The 23,410-nt window shown below is 48.2% G+C and overlaps 1 protein-coding gene across 5 annotated transcripts in view; it reads left to right on the top strand.

Annotated features, from left to right (window-relative positions):
* SIPA1L1 (signal induced proliferation associated 1 like 1) overlaps nt 1–23,410 on the top strand; it is an 820,039-nt gene that overhangs the window by 645,363 nt on the left and 151,266 nt on the right. For all 5 annotated transcript variants that reach the window (XM_085627288.1, XM_085627286.1, XM_085627287.1 and 2 more), the window contains one exon: nt 9,146–9,261. In XM_085627288.1, coding sequence (XP_085483414.1) covers nt 9,146–9,261 — 116 coding nt within the window. The remainder of the gene's footprint in view (nt 1–9,145; nt 9,262–23,410) is intronic.

The following is a 23,410-nucleotide window of genomic DNA, read 5'->3' as shown; positions in this document are numbered from 1 at the left end:
ATGCGTTGAAAGACTGCTCTTCAATGAAGCATATATGCAGATTACTGTATTACCATCTGTAATTCACATCCCAACAAAATATGATAAATGAAGTTAATAGGACCTGCTGACAACAGTTCAGGGACATATTCAGATAACTTTCCACAGAATCTAAATATACACAGTGGTATCATCAAAAGGAATAAAGGAAGTGTGTACATGGATATTACAAACAACTATTAGAAGAACCAACTTGTACGCTCTTTTTACCAGCAAAACACAGTGCAAGTTTGGACAAAGCGATGGGTTTTTGTCAAAGAATTCTTATACACTTTCTACTTTAACTGAGCCTGTTTCTAAGAATTCCTAGTGTTTACAGATACCATACTAGAGAATAAGGAGTTTGTGAGGCCTAAGATTGTTACATTCCAGTTCAATACTCAAGTTACTTCGTTTGCACACTTGACTCACTAAAGGTAGCAATAGCAAGCAGAGAAGGCTTACTCCATCTGAGGTAGATCTTAGCGACTAATTTACAGTGTAAAGGAGGATTGTCAAATCTACATCTTTCTCTAGAGTCTTGGGGCATAACTTAGAGGGAAGTATAGATAACCCTCAAAATAACTCTGACTCGCAGTCCACACCATGTGCATTCTCTACTCCACCAATGCCTACCTTACCACCTCCTCTTCTAAGCATCAAGCCCTGTCAGTTCAGCAACCTTACGCCACTTTCTTTATGGACAAGCTGGTGCTTGGGATGAGGAGCTCTTTCTTTCGGAGGTTGTAGCAGCTTTCCATGACGTAAAATCCATCACCCTTTCCAGTGTTCTTTGCGTTGACTCATCCCTCGAAACATGAAGAAAGGCGCCATCATTTGGCCCCTAGGAGAGTCCTCATCTTCTACATAGATTGTACCTGTAACACCACACAGTGAACAACCAGCGCTTAGTGGGTTCTCTGGGACAAAGAAAGGCAAAGCAGTGTAGAAGTTTACCTTATCAAGATGCATAGTTCTCTGTATTAAGATCTGCTATGCGAGGGTGAATAAACAGCCTCTGAAGAAGTTGAGGTCCCATTCCACTGGGGCCAGGTCTGCTAGCAAGGGGAGTTACCGGTCCTTAACCTCTTTCATGTTGCAAAGCAGGCATCCGTGCAAACGTTTACCAAGCATTACTGCCTCGACAGCCAGGTCTTATGGGAAAGGCATTTCGACCGTTCGTTCCTGTAAGACGTTTTGAATTTGGTTTGAGCCGTTCCACAAATCCACCTCCTTGGTAGGTACTGTTTTGGTATTTATTCACAAAGTGGCGAGCCCGCCGTTAGAAGTATCCATCCGAAGTATGTTACTTACCTTTGGCAACGCTATTTATGGTTTATACCTCTGGTTTCTCACGCCACCTTTACCGACACAGCAAGATGGGAAAGGGTTTATTGCCTCTGCTTCCTGATCTTCAAAATGGACTGCTCACTCCGGCCAATTCTGGACCTCCGGCCATTAAACAGGTTCATCTTCTTTGAACACTTTCTCTTGCTCACCGTTCAGTGCGCCATTCCCACTCACTGCTTCGCCTAAGCGACCTCATATCAGCGCTGGAGCTGAAAGACTTGTACCTTCACATCCTGATCCTCCGGTCTGGTCTGACAGGTCATTGTGTGGGCTTTTTCTTCTTCAGTTTTTGTGCTAGTTTCACTGTCTGCTAGGACACTTTTCACATTAAAACATACATTGCCTGTTACAAGCCCAAATCTGTGCATTCTCTTAAACCTTGCAAAACACTTACACAGATTCTTTACAAGTCAAACTGTCCCATTGTGCAAACATATGACACTTTTAGCTTTCTAATTCACTAATGAGGCCACCTTTTTGTGCTCTGCCTAACTTCTGTTCCAGTCCAACTCTGGTGATAACCCACCCCCAAGTCCTTCCAAGTACTTTCAGTTGTGTGGTTCCTCATCCTCATTTCCTTTGGTGGCAGGTTATCACTTCAGACAATTGAGTCCTCCAAATTTTCCATTGGGACTATGCCCCCACATTTCTTTGTCCCACCACACCTTCCACAACCATCAGGGCAGCTCACGGAGGACAACCTGTCTGTCTTGCAGCAGAAAGTGCAGGCCCTTTCAGCCAAAGAGGCCATAGAGAGGGTTCCGGCCTCAGAATTATCAACTAGTTGTTACACCTGTTACTTCCTTATGCCAAAGAAAGCTAGACGGCTTTGTCCTATTTTAGATCTTTCACCTCTCGACTCCTTGGGGAGGGGCAAATTCTACCTACTCAGGCTAGCCCATGTTCTGTCGAGCCTGGAGACTAGATGGTGGCATTGAAATTGCATGACACTTGGTTTCATAGCCCTGTGCTGGTGGTCGCAGCTCTGCTTCAGAGGTCAAATGGCACGTGGTGTCTTTCAGAAATGGGGAAAACCCTGGCTAGATCTTTTTGCTACTGCCGATAACGCAAAGTCAGCACTTTTCAAAGCAGCTCTCTTGGAGACGCCTTCCATCTAGCATTTTGTTTGAGTTTTTACAAGTCGAAACTGCCCCATTTTGCAAACATGAAACACTTTAAAGCTATTTAATTCACTAATGGGGCCACCGTCATTTTAGTGCCCAGGTCTAATTTCTGTCCCAGTCCAACCCTGGTGAGAACTTCACACCCAAGTCTACACTGCCTTTCCTTTCCTGCCCTGATTTCTGAAGATTATGAATGACTGGGACCAAATCATCCTAGTAGCACCAGATTGGGCGAGTAGGGTGTGGTACCTGGAACTCCTAAGCAGGCACATCTGTCCTCTGATCAAAATGCTGCTTTTGGAGTATCTTCTGGTGTAGCAGCAGAGCAGAGTACTGCATCCCCGGTCTGACTAGTTTGCATCTTCCTGTTTGGAAACTGAGCAACGGCAGTTGACCTCCTACAACCTACCAGCTGAGGTCATTGATGTCATCCTGCCAGCAAGGGATACCTCCAGAAATAAATCAGTGTGCATCAGTTGTTGCTTGATGTGTGTGAATGAGCTGTAGGCAATTTTGGTCAAATCACCTTATTCAACTGTCTGTCCAAATAAGATGGTGTTGAGGATCCAAGCTTCTTTTCTACCAAGAGTGGTTAGTCACTCTATTTCATGTCAGACAGGCTATCACAGTTCAGGCATTCTTTTCTCTACCTCACTGCTGTTAGGAGTGAGAGGGACTTCATTGTTTGGACCCTAAAACGTTAAGCTTATTTAATTGCATCAAAGAAAATCGGATGGGCGATCAGCACATCTTAGGGTTCTCTTGAGCAAATAAATGTAAGGCAGTGCAAAAACGGACCATCTCCCGATAGACTGTTCTCTGCATAAAGATCTGCTGTGCATTGGCTACAAAGCAGCCCTCAGAAAGCTTATTAGCCTATTCCACCAGGACAAAAGTTGCTACCACTGTGTTTGCACAAGGGGTGCCTGTCCTGTACATTGGTCAGTCAGCTATGTGGGCTTTGGTACACGTGTTCATGAAGCACTACAGACTCAACAGTCATGTCTGTCGAGAAGGGTATTTTGCCCACTCAGTCCTGCAGAACCTTCTGATTTGAGCCAAATATGTTATATGGAATCATTAAACTGCTTCAGGACCGTTTTCCCAGAAGCAATAATTTCCACACTCATAAGGTGCACTAGGGGTTCAAAATTAGATGGTAAGGACAATCCTGAGTCTTTGAAAAAATGTCTAGTCGGCCTAAACAACAATAGTTCTCTGATCTTGTGAAAAATTCAATGTCTCTATAATCACATAACCAATCCTTTACTAAACATACTGTCCCAGTCATGGTTTAAAACATACCTGGATATTTGAAAGATCTGTGAATTCTCTCTGTTTGATGTTACCAATTGTAAAATTGGCTCTGTGTATCTCTGCCCGGGTTGGTAAGGATGGCCCAGGGTGGCTGCATTTAGAGTAGTGGGAGGATTTGTCAATTGCACCTGAAGAGACTGTTGATGCCGTCCACAAAGCTGTCTCTCTCTCCTGGAGTGAACCTGGCCTGAGCCCGGCAGAACTGGTTTATGTATGCCAGTGGAACTTTGTGCAAACTTCAAATGGAAATGTGGTATAAATATTGGAGCTCTGACCTCAGAAATTTAGAATTCTTTTGGGTCAAGACACCTGCCAAGAAGTAGCGCTAGAGAAGCCGTGAGGAGAGACTACCACTTTGCTGTGTTGGCCTGCAGTGGCTGCTTCTGTCTTGGGCAGTGAAAGGACCGGACTGAACTTTCTGCGTCTGTTTTCCCTGAATTTCTCCAAGGGCATTAGGTAGAGCTTGGCCCCTGTTCAACAAGAAAAACAAAGACTTGAAGTTCATGTGCTACCAGCACTGGGAGCTGTGTGTTTTGCACTGCAACAGAAGAAAAAGCAACCCAACGTCGACAACAACGCTACTGCTGCCACCGTGACCTGACGGCACCACAGAGGGCACCGCTGCACTTCACACCGCAACCCTGGTCTCACAGATGACAACGTTCGACACCGCCACTGAGCCGCTGCTTGCACAGTGACCCTGTGGGCACCGCAGTCCGCACCGCCTTGCATCACACTGGCGCCCTGGTATCCCAGACACCGCTGCCTGCACTGTGACCTGTGGACACCGCTAGTGGAGAACACGAAGCACCATCCTGCATCACACTGCAGCCCTGGTCTCACCGATGCTCCAAGTGGACATTGAAGCAGCTGCATACACCATGGTTTGGGGGTACCCCCTGTAAGTTACACAACGCCCCGCCCCACACCGCAGCCTTGGCCTGCCAACATCATCGACTCCAGTTAGTCAGCCAACTACGCTTTTGCAACGGCGCTGCCTGCACCCTGACCTACTCTCAACGAGCACTGCCCCACTTCGCACCGTAGCCATGGTCTCACCGACGCTGCTGGACACAGTCACCGAGCTGCTGCCTGTACCGCCACCTCTGGGCAATCCACGCCGCACCGCTGCACTTCGCACCGCAACCTGACACCCGCCGGCGCTCCCGACTTCAACTGAACAGAGTTTGACCTGCACCGCATGCGACGTCAAGGGCCCGACGATCCCTTCACCGACCTCCAGAGCCAACGCAAATGACGCAGACAGAGAACTCCACACCTGGATCTCCAACTGCACAGACGAGCTCGCTACGCAACAGACAACGCCCCAGGAAAGCCGCCTGGTTCACTACCGCTCTCCAGGAAGCCAGACGCACTTGCAGACGCCTGGAGAAGAGCTGGAGAAACACCAAGACAACCGAAAACCACACCACCTACAAGGATGCCATGACGGACTACCACAACCAGATAGGAGCCTCCAAGAGGAACTTCATCCACAGCAAAATCCTGACCAACTCCAAGGTTCTTTTCAAGAATTCACCAACCCACGCAGCAAAGCCACAGACATCACCCCATCCCAAGACCTCTGCAACAAGCTTGGAACCTATTTCCACCTCAACATCAAAAACCTATACGACAACTTCATCGACCATCCACCAGGCACCACAGACGGCCCCCCGCCCCCCCAGAAACACCAGCCAGCCCACCATTTCCAACTGGGCACCGATCACTGCCAAAGACACCGCCTCGAACATGAAAAGCATCCACTCGGGGGACCCCCACCGACCCCTGCCCCCCTCACATCTACCACAGAGCCGCTGCCGCCATCGCACCAGAACTACAGCGCACCATCAACACCATCTTCAAAACAGGCACCTTCCCAGACTGGAAGCGTGCTGAAGACAGACCCCTGCTCAAGAAGCCTACAGCTGACCCCACCTACCTCAAGAACACCTCGCTCCTCCCCTTCGCAGCCAAAGTTGCAGAGAAAAGAGTCAACAGGAAACTGACACGATTCATTGAAGAGAACGTTGTCCTCGACCCGTCCCAGTCTGGATTCCGAAGCGACCACAGCACAGAGACCGCTCTACTCACCGCCACAGACATCCGCATCCTACTCGACCTATCAGCAGCCTTCAACACCGTCTCCCACCACATACTAGTCACCAGACTACACGACGCAGGCATACAAGGAACAGCCCTGGACTGGATCCGATCATTCCTCACCGGAAGAAGCCAAAGGATCAGACTCCTACCCTTCCTCTCCGATCCCACGAAAATCACCTGCGGAGTCCCACAGGGTTCATCACTGAGCCCCACCCTCTTCAATATCTACATGGCCCCCCTTGCAGCCATCGTCCGACAACACTGTCTCAACAACGTATCCTACGCCGACGACACCCAGCTCATCCTCTCTCTCACCAAGGACCCCACCACTGCCAAACTCAACTTCCAGAAAGGAATGCAAGGCGTCAGTCTGTATGACCAACAGCTTCCTGAAGCGCAACGCCGAGGAGACCGAAGTCCTCGTCCTTTGTACCACCCCTTCTGCATGGGACAGCACCTGGTGGCTGACCACCATCGGAAGCCCACCTACCCCCTCAGACCACACCAAGAACCTCGGCATCGTACTCTACTCATCACTCACCATGAACCGACAGGTCAACCCAGTCACCTCCAGCTGCTTCAACATCCTCCGCAAGACCTTAAAGTGGATCCTGCCTGAGTCAAGGAAGACAGTCACCCACGCACTCATCACCAGCAGACTGGACTATGGAAACACACTCTATGCCGGCATCAACAAGTCCCTACTCCGCAAACTCCAGACAATACAGAACACCGCTGCCAGACTGGTGCTCGGCATCCCCCGACACGAGCACATCAGCCAATACCTACGAAGTCTCCACTGGCTCCCTGTGCAAAAAAGAGTCACTTTCAATATCCTCACTCACGCCTACAAATGCCTACACAACAACCGACCCAAATACCTCAACGACAAAATCAACTTCCACGTACCCAAAAGAAACCTCCGATCTTCCAACCTCGCACTGACCGAAACCCCACGCATCCACAGAGCCAGAGCAGGCAGAAGATCCTTCTCTCACATTGCAGCCAAGACCAGGAACGAGCTACTGGCAGACATCCGACGCGCCCCCTCCCTGAACACCTTCAGGAAGACTCTCGAGACCTTGCTCTTAGCCTAAACAGATCTGCTGACCCCCCCCTCCCCTCCCCCCCCTCAGCTTCTTGAGACCTTCACGGGTGAGTAGCGCGCTTACAATTCCCTGATTGATTGATTGGAGCTCACTGTGAGGTCCCAGACGCCCTGCATTTCTAAAGGTACTGTTCTGCGAGTCTTCCTGACACCGTAGCGGGCCCGCGACGCCACAGTCAGTCAGAGCTGTTGGATTTGGTGCTTCATGATGCCGTGATAGCTCCAAACACAGCTATCGACTTCAAGGAACTGTTTTTAAAGTCCATTTTTGCTTTATGAGTAGTTTAAATAACTGTCAGATTTTTATTATTTCGGTTTTGTTGTACACAGATAAATATTAGCTTTTTTCCTAAACTGGTGTGGTGTCCTTTTGTAGTGTTTACACTGTATTACTGCTGGTTATGTACTTATGCTTTACACACTGCCTTAGAGAGAGACTGATTGCTCATGCCAAGCTACCAAGTGGGTGAGCAGGGGTAATTTTTGAAGTGTAACTCCCCTATCCTGACTAGGAACAAGAGTCCCTACTGGGAGAGGGTAACAACCTGCCAACTAGAGACCCCCATTTCCAACAGTGATGCTAGGGGTGGGTTCAAGGTGACTCAGAGGCATAGAAATCTCAAGGCTAACAGGAAAAAACACAGAAAACAGTGCACAAGTCAAGGGAAGATCACAAGCAGCCATTTTATATATCAAAAATGGATGGACATTTTGTGAGTAATTCTCGAGCTTCATTCAGGCAATGTTGGGGAAAAAAGCACAGCCAGGCACTGCGAGTGTCTGAGGGGGTAGGTTGAACATAGATTGGGACTTGGCTAATGGCAATTTAAAAAACAATGTCACTGGAAAAATACACAATCTGAGTTATGGTTCTGTCTCAAATGTGTAAAAAAAAAAACCACCAGTTGAGAATGGTTACCAGCACACAGAATATCTTGTGCCAACCACCATTCTCAAATCCCTGTTCTGCAAATAACACACAAATAAGTTATCAAGGGAACAAGGTGGTGCATGGCACAATTTATGGCATTTGTTGTGTTCCATGATAGCTATGACTGCCCAATCTCAGATGTTTTACTCATTTGAGCCAAAAGAGTTAGTAATTGAATATAATCACTGTTCCACCTGTTTGTGGTTCACAACCCATAGCCTAAAACAAAATTGCACCACATGGAAGGATAGGGTGTTCTGCCTAGTACTTGCATGAAGTACATCATAACAGACAGCCACAGTAGGGGCAGTTCTTGTAGCACAATTGAAAGTTACATCACACTTTTTAGAGTTGGGAAGTAAATGTGCCCAACTAAAAGTCTTCATTGTTTAAACAACTCCTTCTGTGGTATGTTCCTTTTCCCCCATAGATTTTTCCAAATCCTCTTAGTTTAACTTATGGCAGTCTGATTTTCCTTTTGTGGTCCAGAGGGAACTTTTGTAATGTTTGGTACTAGATACAATATTATTTTAATGTTTCAGGGTTGTATCTGAGCTACTCAGTGAGAAATTTAAAAAATTGATTAAATAACTTAGAATTTTAGACCAAGAATTGGATACAGCTTACCAAGTTACTTTAAAGTACTTCATGCCACTACCAATTTGGACTAGATATTTGTGTCTCTAATCAATCGATCAGGGTCCTATAGAGCACGGCTACTCACCCGTGAGGATCTCAAGGCGCTTGGTTGGGGGGCGCTGCTGGTCCCTCTGGGGGCAGTATCATTAGAAAAGCCAGGTCTTGAGGTCCTTCTTGAATTGGGTCACCGATGCGGATTTCCTGAGGTGGATGGGCAGGATGTTCCAGGTATTGGCAGCGAGTTAGGAGAAGTAACTTCCTCTGGTTCTGGACTTGTGGATCCTGGGGACAGAGGCAAAGGTGAGCTGGGCGGGACAGAGATGTCTGGAGGGTATGTGGAATGCTTGGCTGTGGTTTAGATATGCTGTCCTTCGTCGTAGAGAGCATTGATCATCCTCACTACCCCCTTACAAGCCATACAGCCCCTTTGTGGTAAATATTCCATTGCCTGTTTTTTTGTTTTCATTACAAATGGTGGTCATTGTCAGTTTACATTTTATAATCCTTTTAACTGTTTCATTCCACTTCCTCACATGCATTTGTGTATTTCAGAACCAACTTGCCATCTCCCAGCAGTTTCCAAGGTTCTGCCATCCTTCAGAGAGAGCCCAACTGGCCGGCTGATGAGACAAGACCCCGTCCACCTCTCTCCTCATAAACAGGGGCAGGTAAGGAAATTTAAATATGTTCTTATTTTTTTCCTGTGATCAATGCTCAAGTTCATTTGACGTAATCCAGTCTTCAGCAGTGACTGCACTCAACTGTTTGCTCCTTAATGACTAAAATTACTTTTCCAAACTAATCTCTTTTTGATGTTTTCCTATTTGTATTTTAGAATCATTTTTGAATGAGGCATGCATATACATTTGTATTGTTTTTATTTTCTCGGAGTGTAACATTTATGGTTTTTGTTCAGGTAGAAAGTCATGTTTTTTTAATTTAGGTCTCCAATCATGTGTCTCCAGTTGGAGGATGTGTGTTCACAAGACTTATAGCATCCCTGGACTTGAGGACTTTAGTGGATTTTTTTTTAAATTCAAATCATCGAATTGAGCATTTATCAGAGAGATGCATTATTACAGTTAAAAGGTTGTCCCCAGCTGGAATCCATATGACGTTATGAATTACTGCCTTAATGTCTTCCTTATTTTTTTTATAATCTTTTTTTATTAAGCAGTTGGTTAAGAGCACAAATCAATCATAAGCAATGCGATAAACGTTTAAGGGCAGCTCGCAGGGGGCCTTCTCCACATTAGAGCACAATATGTGACCAGCCCTATTACCTTTGAGTGATCCCTGACAAATTGGGGTAGGTTTCGATCCCTCCGCGCCCAAACCTTTAATGTGGTAATGACCGCCCCATGTCCCTCCTCTACTTGGCCATTGGTGCCCCTGTGTTTTTTTTCATGGACCCCAGATCAAATTTACATGGGCAGCCTCGGGAGCGGTAGGTTGTGTGTTCCCCTAGTTGGCACAAATCCCGGTCCTCCTTCTGGTCATTGGGGGCCTGGCTAAGTTGCTCTTCGCCACCCCTGCAGCCATGTTGACCCTAGTATGCACGTGACTGGGCCACTTCTCTTCTCCCGACACGCCCAGTAGCAGCCATCTGGCCTTGAGTGGGACAGGTAGGCCTGTTACTTCCCTCATTATCACTACAATTTCAGGCCAAAATTTTTGGATCAGTGGACAAGTCGAATGTGTGTGGTAGAACATGCCCACACTGCCACAACTCCTGGGGCATTCAGCGGAATCACTGTGGTCCATCTTGAACACCCTTGACCTAGAGAGGTAGGACCTATGCAGTATCCGAAGCTGCTCCAGGCGAAACCGTGCTCGTATAGCAAACTCTCTGGAGCTCTGCAACACCTCATTCCACTCCTCATCTAGGGGACTCTAAGTGAGACTGGACAGTCCGGCATGTTGTTTATTATCTTCCTGTAAGTTAAGGAAACTGCCTTGGTGGGCATAGGGTCTAGTATCAATCGATCTTCCTTGGGGGATTAGTCTGGGATGAGCTCCCCCTCTGGTAAATTGTATTTCAGGGCGTGCTGTAGCTGTTGGTACCGGAAAATCTTGCAGTGCACCAGCTCGTATTCTGATTGCAGCACATCGAACGTCACTAGTGTACCCGCTCTCCAGACATCTCCCAGTTTGTCTATTCCTATTGTGTGTCATTGTGTGTGGGTGCGCAATTTGTAAACCTCCCCCAGGCTGTCGCTGTCCCAGAGTGGGGTCTATGCTGTCAGTTTATTGCCCCATCCCAGACATTCATTGGATGCTTTCCACGCCTGCAGTTCTGCCTTGGTGTGGGGTGGGATCAAACCACTCCTGACTTTCCCGTATTGGTGCACCGGGTAACCCCTGTTTTCCATGGCCAGGCGATCCACCCTAAATGCTGGTTCATTCCGTCCCCGAAATGCCCAGTAATTTACCACCACCAGCTGAGAGGCCCATTAGTAGGCTCGCAGGTCTGGTACCGTATTTGGGCTGCCCCCCATCCCATAGTAAGGATCTCAGAATGCCATTGATTCTGGGGAAGTAGGAGTCTGGTATCCTGAATGGTGTGTTCTGAAAAATGTAGAGCATGCGTGGGAGAATCATTTTAAAAAGGACTGCCGGTCCCATTAGTGAGTGGGGTAGTGTGCGCCAGTGGTTAGCATCAGCCTGGAAGCGGTCAATCTGGAGAAGTAAATTACGAACCAGGAATGCTTTCTTTGCCAACGGGGCTGGACACCAGAGTGGCAGGGACAGTTTTCCGAAGGAGAGTGGAAAGATTAGGGACTTGTCCCAGTTGATTTGGTAGCTGGCATAGCTCCCAGAAAGGTCAAAGATGTGCAGAATTCTCGTTATCGAGAAGCGGGGTTCTGCCATATATAGCAAGATCTCATCCGCTTAAAGAGAAATCTTCTCCTCTAAATTGTCCTCCACTGTGATACCCCAGATTAACGGGTCTCCACAGACCCAAGCCGCTAAGGGCTACGGCAAAAATCATGGGAGACAGGGGACATCCTTGTCGTGTGCCACTTCGCAGCTCGAAAACGCAGGAGTTGTAATCATTTACCCTCACCCTGGCTTGCGGCACCTCATAGAGTAGATGAACCCAGGAGCAGAAGTTGGGGCAAAAGCCCAGCCGAGGCAGCACAGCAAAGATGTATTTCCACTCCACACTGTCGAAAGCTATACGGGCATCGAGGGAGATGACTGCCGCATCGTGGTGGTTTGCCTTTTTTTGGGATTACCACAATGGCAGTTCTTTGGTCGTCTAGGAGGGACCCAACTTCCCTGGCCTCCAGAAACATGTTCAGGAGGTGCGGCGCTATTTTCTGAGCTGTCCTCTTGTACAGTTCAAGGGGCAAACCATTCGGGCTAGGTGCTTTCCCGGATTGCAGTCCCTGAAGAGCCCCCACTATTTCTTCCACCGTCAAGTCGCTTTCTAGAGCCTCTGTCGTAGTTCGTCAGGGATTAGCTTCTAGGAGTTCTTTGCAATCTGAGCTAGATCAGTCTGATTTGTAGGCATATATGTTTTAGTAGAAAGCTGCAAATGCCTCGGCAATTTCACTGCCTACCTTGTGCACCTCCCCTTTTAGGTCAAGAATTTCCGTCACCCACCCTCTTTTGATGTCCCTCTTGTCGAGCGAGGCAATACTTTTTTAGGCCTTTTCCCCTACTTCATAGAGCCTCCTCTAAATGCTAGCGCGTGAGCCCTTGCTGCGTTTTCTGTGATATCTTGCAGTGCCTGTTGTACAATGCGTAATTGGTGTGTCGAGTTACTCATCTGTTCCCCCCCACCACCTCCCCCCCCCCTTTACTAACTCAGCCTCGAGGGTCACTACTTTTTGTTCAAATGCCTGTAGTCTCGGTCTGTCCTCTTTCTTCTTTACCCTGACTTGTGCTTGGTATTGCCCACGTATCACCGGTTTGTATGCTTCCCAGAGGGTGCAGCAGGAGTCCACTGACCCCTTGTTTTGCTGGAAGTACCTCTCGGTACCTTCCTTCAGTTGTTCCGCAAACTTTGTCTGTGAAATGCCATGCCGCCAGCAAGGGCAGCAGAACATTTCCCACTGTTTGTCTCCTGAATGTGATAGAGACATCTAGCCGCAGATTCCTTAACTTAGAATAACCCCAGGGGTCAGACTGGATCCGGAAAATCCTTTATCCCAGCAATACCTGTGCACGCTGGAAGGCGGCACCGCTCTGCTCCGTCCTGACGTCGCCCACGGAAGTGATGTCAATGGAGCCATTTAAGCTGCCCACGGCGTGCTGACGTCTGTTTTCTACAGGAAACTTTTCCGCGCCATAACGCGGAGCCATGACAAAAAATGACGATAGCATAGAAACAGTGTGTGATAATTGTTTATTTTTTTAAAGTTTTTTTTATGTATAACGAGGTACAAAATTATTTGAGAAAGCACCCAGTACCAGAAAGTACTGGAGTGAGCTCACAGAGCCTGCGCTGTAAGCATTGGTCGAACAAAGTGCCAAGCTGTGCCCCAGTGTGGGAGGGCTATGGCCGGTGTACAATCGACAGGACAAGGAAGACAGCGCTTGTTACCATAGGAGGGCAGTGGAAAGAATCACAATATGGAAGGAACATGCTGCCAGACAAGTGATTAGAAGTGAAGGACCACTTCAAAGTTCACTACCCAGACCTTACGGTGATTAAAGGACTGGAACACCAAGAGAATTCCAATCTAACCGATTGCCATTGAAAGAAGCACAGGCATGGGCGGTGTGAGGGAATTAAAAGCAGAAGAACCCCACGCATGTTGAACACCAGAGAAGCAACATGAGTAGACAGTGGAAAGCAGAGACTTTAACCAGCCAAAAAACAATGATGAGTGGAGAGCCAAAGGGCTCAAAATCCAAGCAAGACCCCCAGCTATAAAGGAAGGATACGATAACACACTACCAACCAAACAGGGGATTCCGAAGGGCCCCAGGCAGAGCAATATACCCTACCCTAGAGTGAGGAGATAAGCACACCTCTAGAAGACGTCGTGGGCAATGTCAGGACGGAGTCGAGCGGCGCTGCCTCCCGGTGTGCAGAGGTATTGCTGTGAAAAAGGATTTTCCGGATCCAGTCTGACACCTGGGGATATTCTAAGTTAAGGAATCTGCAGCTAGACCGTGTCTCTACCAGATATATCGTTATCGAAGGTAAGTAACTCTTCCATCAAGTGGCCACCGGGAAATGGTCAGATATACCCCTTGTTAGATGTATCGAAAGCACCCCACGTCCTTCCTGAAGTTGAACAGATAGTCGAGTCTGGACATGCTTTCATGCCATGCCAATAGATGTGTGTATTGGCGTTCCGTCATGTTCTGGGCTCTCCATAAGTCAACCCACCCTAGCGCCTCAACAAAGCTACCCAGTCGGGTCCTTGTTTTCGTGTCTGCTTTCCCCAGCAACCTATCCTCCGAGGCGGAGATGTCATCATTGGTATCGCATCCCAGGATCAGGGATCCCATCGGGCAGCTCGAGGAGTAACGCGCCAAGGGCGGATAGACTGTCCCCTTGTAGCCCTAGCTGGGTGTATACTGAACCAAGTTTCAGAGTTTTCCCATCCCATTTCCCTGTCAGAGGCACAAATCTGCCTAGCGGATCCCTCCATGTTTTCCCTAGGGTATATGTTGCAGCAGGAAGGAGCCCTACTCCCTGAGACCCTGAGTGCGCTTTATCTTGGACCCCAAGCCATTTACATTCCAGGATATGATTTTAAGTGCGTTTTGTTTGTGTTTCCATCACCTAATGTGGCGTATGTTGTGCCCGGTTTGCCTCGGAGTGTCTGGTTACTGGATGTGAATTTTCCCTCCCCCAAGGCATACCCCGTCCGGAAGCATTGTCTCATACAACTGCTGTGATAAATCCCAAAAAAGTGAATGTGTCCCTTAACTCCCCCAACCCTGCACTGTGGGACTAAAACTACCCACAACCCCAATTTGCAGACCGCCTATCAGCTGTAACTGAACACCCCCCTCCGCCATGTCAGGGGGGTGGCTGCCCTAGCATTTCCTCTCCGTGCGCCGGCTCGATCTGTAAACACCCCACTGTACCTCTGGGATCATTACATTCTCTACCCTTTGACTATGGCCTAGTGGTCAGCGGTTTGAGGAATGATCATGATCGTCAATTAGCACCATTCAGTCCCATGTGATGCTCTGCCGGCCCATGTCCAACCCCCCCCTCCACCCCCCCCCCCCCCCCCCTCCAACCCCACGGCTCCCATGTGCACCATACCGCTCATCCCCTTATATTTCTTTGATCTCCCCGCAGGCTATTTTGATAGCGAGTCCCAAGTTTTTTGGTGGCATCCGTTGCACATCCTGGAGCTATGAGGCAGTCTGGGATCGTTCCAGGTTCCGCTCGTCGTTGTCATTGCCTGAGGAGTCTCCATCCCTCGAGGCTGGGGTCTCTTCTGACCATTTGGGTGTCGAGACTCCTGCGTGCGCCACCCATCCGCACCTCCGCTGGGGAGTGGAAGAACCAGGATTTCCATTTCGCAAGAACTTTTAGCCTGACAGGGAATAGAATCATGTATTTTAAGTCCTTTTCTCTAAGGGCACTCTTGACTTACTCAAAGCTCTTCCTCCGTTTCTGAACCCGGAAGGTAAAGTCAGGGAAAAAGCAAATTGTGGAATTTTCATATTTAAGGTCACCTTGTGCCCTGTTTGCTTGCAGGATGACATGGCGGTCGCAGAAGTTGAACTTGCAGGCTATGATGGTACGTGGTGGGGCCCCTGGTCTCGGCGGCAGGATCGGAACCCTCTGTACCTTCTCGTCCGTGAAGAACTTCGGTAGACGTTTGTGTCTCAGATGATTTGTGATCAGGTCTTCCACAAATACGTCAACACTTTGTGCTTCCGCTCCTTCAGGCACCCATACTATGCGTATATTATAGCGCCTGGACCTCCCTTCCTGGTCTTCAACTCTTGCTTCCAAATCCTCTTGTTGCTTAGTGAGTTTGCACACTTGCTCCGCCAGGGACCTCGAGGAGGTTTGGGGGCTCTCGGATGTTGTTTTTTGCCGGTTTGTGCCTTGTCTGACATCTCTAAAGGAGCCCCACTTCGATGGTGACCGAGTCTGTTTTGGGTTCCAGGGAGGATTGAAGGCTTTGTATCGCCGCCATAATCGCCCCCAGGGAGGGTTCCCCTGAGGCTCCTGGAACCAAAGGAAGGGTTGCCTCCCCTTAGTGAGGCCTAAGGACTGCATACTTATCCATCTTGTTTGTTTGTGGCGGTAAGTGTCCCTTGTGTTTCACCATGTCCTTCAGTCTACTACTATTGTCTGGATTGTGGTCAGGAACCACCTTCATCAGGGGTCGCCACTCCTTACGACCTCCCCTACTGGTAGTTCGGTGCCCTGTTGAGTTCTTGGTCCGTAAACGTGCCCCAGGGTGAATGAGGACCCCGAGGTAGGTCGCCCAGGCACCGCACTCCGGTCGCACAAGACGGCCAACCTGCAGTCCAATGTGGCCCACTATGTAGGGCCAGTGCTTTGGGTGGATGCCCCAGCTCTCAGTTGGTTCAAACTTCTCAGATGCGGGCTGTTTGGCACAGGCTTCAGCCCCAGGTCCCCGCCGAGTAGGTTCTGCCCCTCAGTTCTCAGCTGCCTTACCCCCTGGCACTTGCCCGCTTGCAACCTGGGGGGCGAATGTTGCAAGGTCCCTTGGGTCACGTGTGTCTGCTCGTAGTCCCTCCTGGCCTTTGTCACCGGGGTGCCTAGGCTGCGCAATGTACCGACTCAACCTCCACTCCTCGCCGCTGTGGGCCAAGCCGTTATGGGTTTGGCCCTCTACAAAGCCAGAGGGTGCCCCAGCCGCAGTCTCACCTCTTCCTCCTCATATTGAATCGTGGGGCCCAGGGACCATTCCTTCCTGCCGCAAAGAGAACTCCCATGTGAGAGCCAATATCGGACTCCCACCCAGTGACTGCTTGCTGTCCTGCAGTCAAACGGAACGATTGTTGCTGTGCTGCCCAGATGTCTGGGCCGACCCGTAATTCTCCCTTATCACCCGGGACCAGGGAATATTAGCAGTGCGGTGGGCACACTCACCCACCCAGCACCGCAGACTTTCAGGGCCCTCAGGAATTTCCTTTATAGGTAGGCTTATCTCCAGTATGGCCACCACCGCAGGCTCCCTCCTGCTCTGCCGCGTCTGATCGGGCTCTCGCGTAACTGCCACAAGGCCCGGAATCTGCTCCGTATCGGCCGCGGTGTTACCACTACATGTGTAGATGCTCCCTCACCCACTGGCACCAGAGATCACAAGAGGTGCGGCGGGCGCTCATCTTCTCTGCACCGCCGATCCTCTCGGGCCTTCAGGGATTCTGTCCGTGGGAGGGCCTGCCCCAGTGAAGACCAAAGCTGCATGCTCGCTCTCTCCTCGCTGGGTCTGCTCCGGCATCCGTACGGCGACCAAAGGACCTGGAAACCAACCCAAGTCTGTCCAAGGCGGATCCACCGTACTTGGGGTCGCCTCCAGCATCTTATCAGGCCGGATGAAAAGATGTATAGAGTGCCATGGGTCGCCAGCTCACAGGAGCTCCTCCACTGTGTGGTCCATTGCACCCCCCCCCCCCTCCCCAACCCCCCCAATTATGTATTCATTATCCACATCATTTGTTTTATTCACACAGTAGCTAAGCACGCTCATCTGCATTTCCTTCAGTCACCTTTGACAAAGAGTAGTGGGAATAAGTAACAAGGGAATAGTCACTTATCTGTTGCCTGCAGAGCCTTTTGATCTACCAGATTGTTGTACCTTGCTGTAGCTTCATGTTCTGAAACGTTCAATTTTAGTGACAGTTTGGATGCCCTGAGACCAATCCTGAAGTTCGGTTTTGATTTATGTCATAACCTGTTTTAATCCTTGGGCACAGCATTCATGCTACATCACCACATGTGGATGCTTTCCATTGGCGTCTTGGGAGCTGTCCAGGCAGTCTTCACGGATGCACCCTTCGATGGTGAAAGGCTGTTCTGAGAGAAGGTCAAATTCACCTAGAACGCTTTAAGAAGAACACAGCTGTGTCTTGCTTAGTGGCCCCCTCCTCTCCCCAGAGAGGCAGTTCCACAACCATTACAGGAAGTTCCAAGTTAATTTCAGCATACAACCTTCCTGATGGAGACATCTTTCTCAACCAATCCAGATGCCCAAACAAATGTACTGCTCTTTTCTCTGCCGCAGTGGGAACGTATTCACCTTGCTCAGACCCAGTTGCTGCAATTATGTGCTGACTCAATTGCCTCCAAACATCTGACTTACCACCCCATATTCCATTGGGGGTGGTGGCTGTCCCACTTTTCCACCAATTTGGAGGATCCGATTTCCAAGCTCACTGCAAACATATCTACTACATAATCCGTCTGCTAAGTATTTTATGATTCCTAATGAACCAGGGTTTTTAGCAAAGAAGGTTCTGCTTTCTTCACAAAGGGTTCCGCTTTAATTGAGGACAACGCAATCTCAGCTGAGTTGTTAGAGCATTTGGACTGCTTTGCCTTTGTCTAAACTGGTTCCATGGGGAGTCCCTCAGGGTTCCTCATGTTGCCTTTTGTTTGATAATTTTACCTAACTCACTGGTTCATCTGCTGCAGGATGTGGTATTTGCCCTTTCACACATATACCAATGATATCCATCTTGCTCTTAACATAAAGGTTGAGCAAGAATTAGGAACCCTTATTGACAGACTGCTTGTGATTTAATTCTGTAAAACCTGAAAAACAAATGACTAAAAAAAGGAATTGGGGACCGATCTGCTTCTAGCTGCATTAGAGGTCATTCACTGGTAGAGACCAATTCCTTAAAGCTGAAATCCTACAATTCAGAGGTTCTCTTGATGGAAACTTCAGCTTCTTAAGGAATAGTTAACTTACATTATTTTTGAAAACTAAATCAACAGTTCAAATAAGAAACTTTCTGATAATACTAAAAACTGAAGGTTCTTCAGTTTAAGAATATCCCAAGTTGCCAGACTGCATTTGGAGTTTTTTGGAACATTGCTCTTGCCTACTGGTAAGTAGTGGTGTGTGGCTCCATGGGAACTCCAGAGTGCCAAGGAAGTGGCAAAGTGGAGCCATGTATAAGCACCCTCTCTTTGTGCTGTTGTGAATTCCTTTCTTTCCATTCCCTTCAACTCGTATTCAAAGCACCCCTCCCAACTTCATCGGTCTTCCTACTACTTCTAAGTTTCTATGGCAGTGTGACAGTCTGCTAGAGAACAGTGTCCCCAATTAAAACTGTTGGATTCAAGGCATGCCAAGACTCCAAGAAGCAGGTGCCGGTCATTAACCCACACAAAATATTTTTGTGATGCAAGAGCTCCAGCCTTAACTCTAAATCGTGCAACAAGGATGCCCCTATGCACTCAAAGGTCTTTCTGGAACAAGAGGAGATCTTCTAAGTCCGTGAGCGTAAGAAGTAGTCCGAGATCTCAATCCTCTTCTAAGTTGCGGACTCACTATGGTCCTGGTCATGATTCCGCTCCTCAAAAGGTTCACTTCCTGGTTGATGTCTTCCAGCCAGTTGAAGTCTAGATACATTTGCATTAACAGTGGCATCTCTTTAGTCCGTTGTAGACCACGTCTGACGATGGCTGAACTCCTGACATTTTTGGGTTTTCCATCAATGATGCAGAGTTCTTCCTGTGCCCAAGTCAGAGGAGTACCTTCATTGGGAGTAGCAGGCACTATTAGAATGCTGAAAGCTTCTTTTAACAGCCATTTATATTAAGTGTGTTTTGAAATGTATCAGTGTTTTTAACCGTTGTAATATCGCTTGCTGATTCATTAGGGCTTTGTGCAATATTATTGGGGACACTGTTGAAGTAAGACAACTCTCCGGTCCACCCCGGTCTTGGTATCAGACCGATTGAGTGGAGTGAGGTAGCCTGGATAGAGCCTAGCGAGCTGCCATTGGTCGCCATTTTCCAAGCAGTTAGCGCTCTAGTGTTTACTCTGCGTCCCGGGGCATAAATTCACCGCGTTCGCGGATGCGCAGCCGAGTAGCAGGCACTATTAGAATTCTGAAAGCTTCTTTTAACAACCATTTATTTTAAGTGTGTTTGAAATGTATCCGTGTTTTTAACCTTTGTAATATCGCTTGCTGATTCATTAGGACTTTGTGCAATATTATTGGGGACACTGTTGAAGTAAGGCAACTTTCTGGTCCACCCCGGTCTTGGCATCAGACTGATTGAGTGGAGAGAGGTAGCCCGGCTAGAGCAGATAGCGCTCTAGTGTTTACTCTGCATCCCGAGGCATAAATTCAATGCGTTTGCGGACGCGCCGCTGATGCGCCTAAGGCAAGCCCGTCTGCGCCACTCCTGGACGCTGACAGGAAACTTTGCCTATTTTTACACAGGTATTCCAAATGCCCCCGTTAACTTATTCTAAAGCTGTGATGTTGGAATTGGGGGATAAGGCTATCAATACGGGGTGTAAAGGGAAAATATCAGTAGAAAATGGTTTCCACTCCGGTAAATGCCCACAGTGCGATTGGTCCACGGCTTACTCACCGCAAATAACAGGCCCCCTTCACCCTTACCCCATAAACCATTGAGCACTAAACAATCAGGCGTCCAGGGAGGGAAAGCAGAATAAGGAAGGGCAAGCAGGTACTTTTCAGGGCCTGTACCTTAATGCCAGATCTCTTCCTAAGCATGCAGATGAAATTTGCGACATGCTGGATGATTTGAAACCAGAAATCTGTCTCTTTACAGAGACTTGGCTGCATAATCAATCCACCCCAGCTCTGGCAATTGCTTTCCCTGCAGAATACACAGTAGCAAGATTAGACAGAATAGGTAAGAGGGGAGGAGGTCTGGCCATTGCCACGCTTCTATCGCAGCACAATTAAGATCCTGGACACTGTTTGTACCCCTAGCATTGAGTTAATGGTATTCAGGCTGAGGCCTGCTCATGGCTTGAGGTGGATAGGAGCTGTAGTTTACCATCCTCCCAGTGAAAATAAGAAATATTTCTGTACCTCATTATTGGAAAGCCTTGCCCCCTACACCCTGCAAGCAGATAATTTCCTACTAGTAGGAGACTTCAATCATCATCTAGACACCATCTCCAACTCAGATTCTGCATGCCTAACAGCAGCTATGGAGTCGCTAAGCCTCTTCCCTAGAGTATTCAGCCCTACACATATAGCGGGACATACGCTGGAAACCATCTTTATGAACATCCAGGATCTAGTAGTAGAGCCCCCCCTTGGCACTAAGCTGTACTGACCATCTGGCTCTAGGATTCTCCCTAGATATTCTTAAACCAGCAAGCCAGCCCCAATGCTGTAGGAGTTCCTGTAGATCTTGAAGGAAAGTGACATCAACATCATTTAGCTCGGCTTACACTGCTTCGTCATTTAATAACTGTGTGAACAGTGATACAGCATTGGAAACATTGGAGGCCTCTGTAACTGAGGCCCTCGATATCATCGCCCTGCTCAGGGTAGCTAAGATCTGGGAAAGGGCAGCCCCAGCCCCATGGTATTCAGAGAGCCTTAAGAAAGAAAGCCACATGCAGGATTAGGGAGAGAAAATGGAGAAAAACAAAGTTGGAGGGGGATAAACTGGCCTACAGAACAGCACATAGAGCATATCTAAGTAGCTGTAATATAGCCAGAAGAGCGCACTTAGGCACTCGAATCATTGAAGCAAAGAGCTCTTCCAAAGAGCCCTTTAAGATCCTCAAGGAGTTCACTAACCCCAGAGCAAAAAACTCCTCCCTCCCGCCTACGCAAAGGCTATGTGACGACTAAGCTAACCATTTTAAACAAAAGGTCGATAATATTTATAGTTGGTTTGGTTCGTAAGAGGCTCTTAGGGCAGTAGTACAGCCCCCGGAAGACCCTTGTTCTCTCTGCTTAGAATCCTTCTCAGTTATCACCACTGAGCAAGTACTGTCCTTATTAGCGCACACTAAATCAGGCTCCCCGTTAGGCCTGGCCCCCCTTTCATAATTTCAGTTCTCGCACCGGCCCTTTCAGACTCAATCATGTTAGTCTGCAGTATATCATTAGCGACGGCCCCTTTTCCTTTTAAGTGGAAGAAGGCACAAATAAAGCCATTCTTAAAGAAAGCATCTAGCCGATCCTTCAGATCTACAAAATTATAGGCCCATCTCTCTCCTCCCATTTTGCTCTAAAAGTATGGAGACTCTGATTAACAAACAACTTTCAGGCTATCTGGAACAAAACAACCTACTCGATCCTTCTCAGTCAGGCTTCCATGCGCTTTATTGCACCAAATCCACATTGACTGAAGTAACAGACATGATAAGGATGGCTCTGAACAAGGGTACACCCACGATGCTAGTTCTTCTTGACTTGTCGGCAGCTTTTGACACCATCTCTCATAGAATCATTTTGGATAAGCTACGGGAGATTGGTTTCAGAGGAATGGCCTTAAAATGGCTACACAGCTTCCTGGCCGACAGAACACAATGTGTCCAACTGGACACATTTACGTCACAGCCACGGTGGTGGACAAGGGGGTCCCTCAGGGATCCATTTTGAGTCCCACCTTGCTCAACATCTGTGTCCTCTCTGCCCACTATCACTAGATCTTGTGGGTTTGATACGATCTCATATGCGGACGACACTCCAGTGACAGTCCCCATAGAGACGGATCCCGCTTTGACCAGAGCAAAGTTTAAGAACTGCATGCTAAAAATAGCCACATGGATGAGTAAGAACTTCTTACAGCTTAACTCCAATAAAACGGAGATCCTGCTGTTCGGAAAAGCAGAGGAGTTATGGACCCCTGATTGGTGGTCAGTAGAACTCTGGGAAGCTCCTACACCAAAAAAGTGGGCGAAGAATCTGGTCATCATAATTGATGACAGACTTTCCATGGAGGAGCATGTGAAAAACACCTCGAGCACCTGCTTCAGTATGATGCGAATGCTGAGAAAAATATTCTCTTGGAATCCCCTCTCGGCCAGTAAAGCCCTTATACAGGCGCTTCTAGTCAGCAGACTAAATTATGGAAATTCACTACTGGTAGAGATTAGGGAAGATTTACTGTCCAGGTTGCAAGTTGTCCAAAATACAGCAGTGTGTCTAGCCCTCAATAAACCTGCGCGAACTCCGTCAGTACCCCTTCTGCGACAACTGCACTTGCTCCCTATCAGGAAAAGAGCAGTCTTTAACCACCTGTGCCTACTGTTTGAATCACTTCAGGGGATGGGTCCTGCCTATCTAATGAAGAAATTAAAACCATATATTCCCGCACACCATTTGTGATCGAGCAGCCGACAGCTACTCTGCACCTGGAGAATCAGGAGAGCCAAAATGGGCAGTCGTGCTTTTTCTCACCTAGTCCCCATCCACTGGAACAGACTGCCAGATGACATCCGAGCCTTGGGTCAGTTCAAGAAACTGCTTAAAACCTGGCTGTTTTGTCACTAACAAGCACATCCTAATTTGCTCTCTGCTACCCAGACACCGAGAGATCCCCACAGGGATGATTCCCCTGCGCTATACAAGTTATAATAATAATAATTGGAGCTATCCTTAATATGATGGCATTGTAAACCTTTTCACCACCCTGTAAGCCCAAAACATTCAGGGATATGATCTTGATATCTCGGCTCAATCCTAGGCCTTGGTGATGAGACTGATGCTTCTTGTACTCCAAGCCTTGTGCATCCTATTCTTCTCAAACAACAGATGCCCAATGTTAATTCAGAAGTGGAATCTCCAGTTTCAATGGAATCAGCACCAGGACTGCCTTGTCGACTCCATCTAGATATTGCAGGACACTGTTCAAGATCTGCAATGCTTGCTCACAAGTGCCACCCTGAAGAGTCA

Source organism: Triturus cristatus, chromosome 9 (assembly GCF_964204655.1).
Source record: "Triturus cristatus chromosome 9, aTriCri1.1, whole genome shotgun sequence".
NCBI classification, from domain to species: Eukaryota; Metazoa; Chordata; class Amphibia; order Caudata; family Salamandridae; genus Triturus; species Triturus cristatus.
This window is presented reverse-complemented; position numbering and strand designations above follow the sequence as displayed.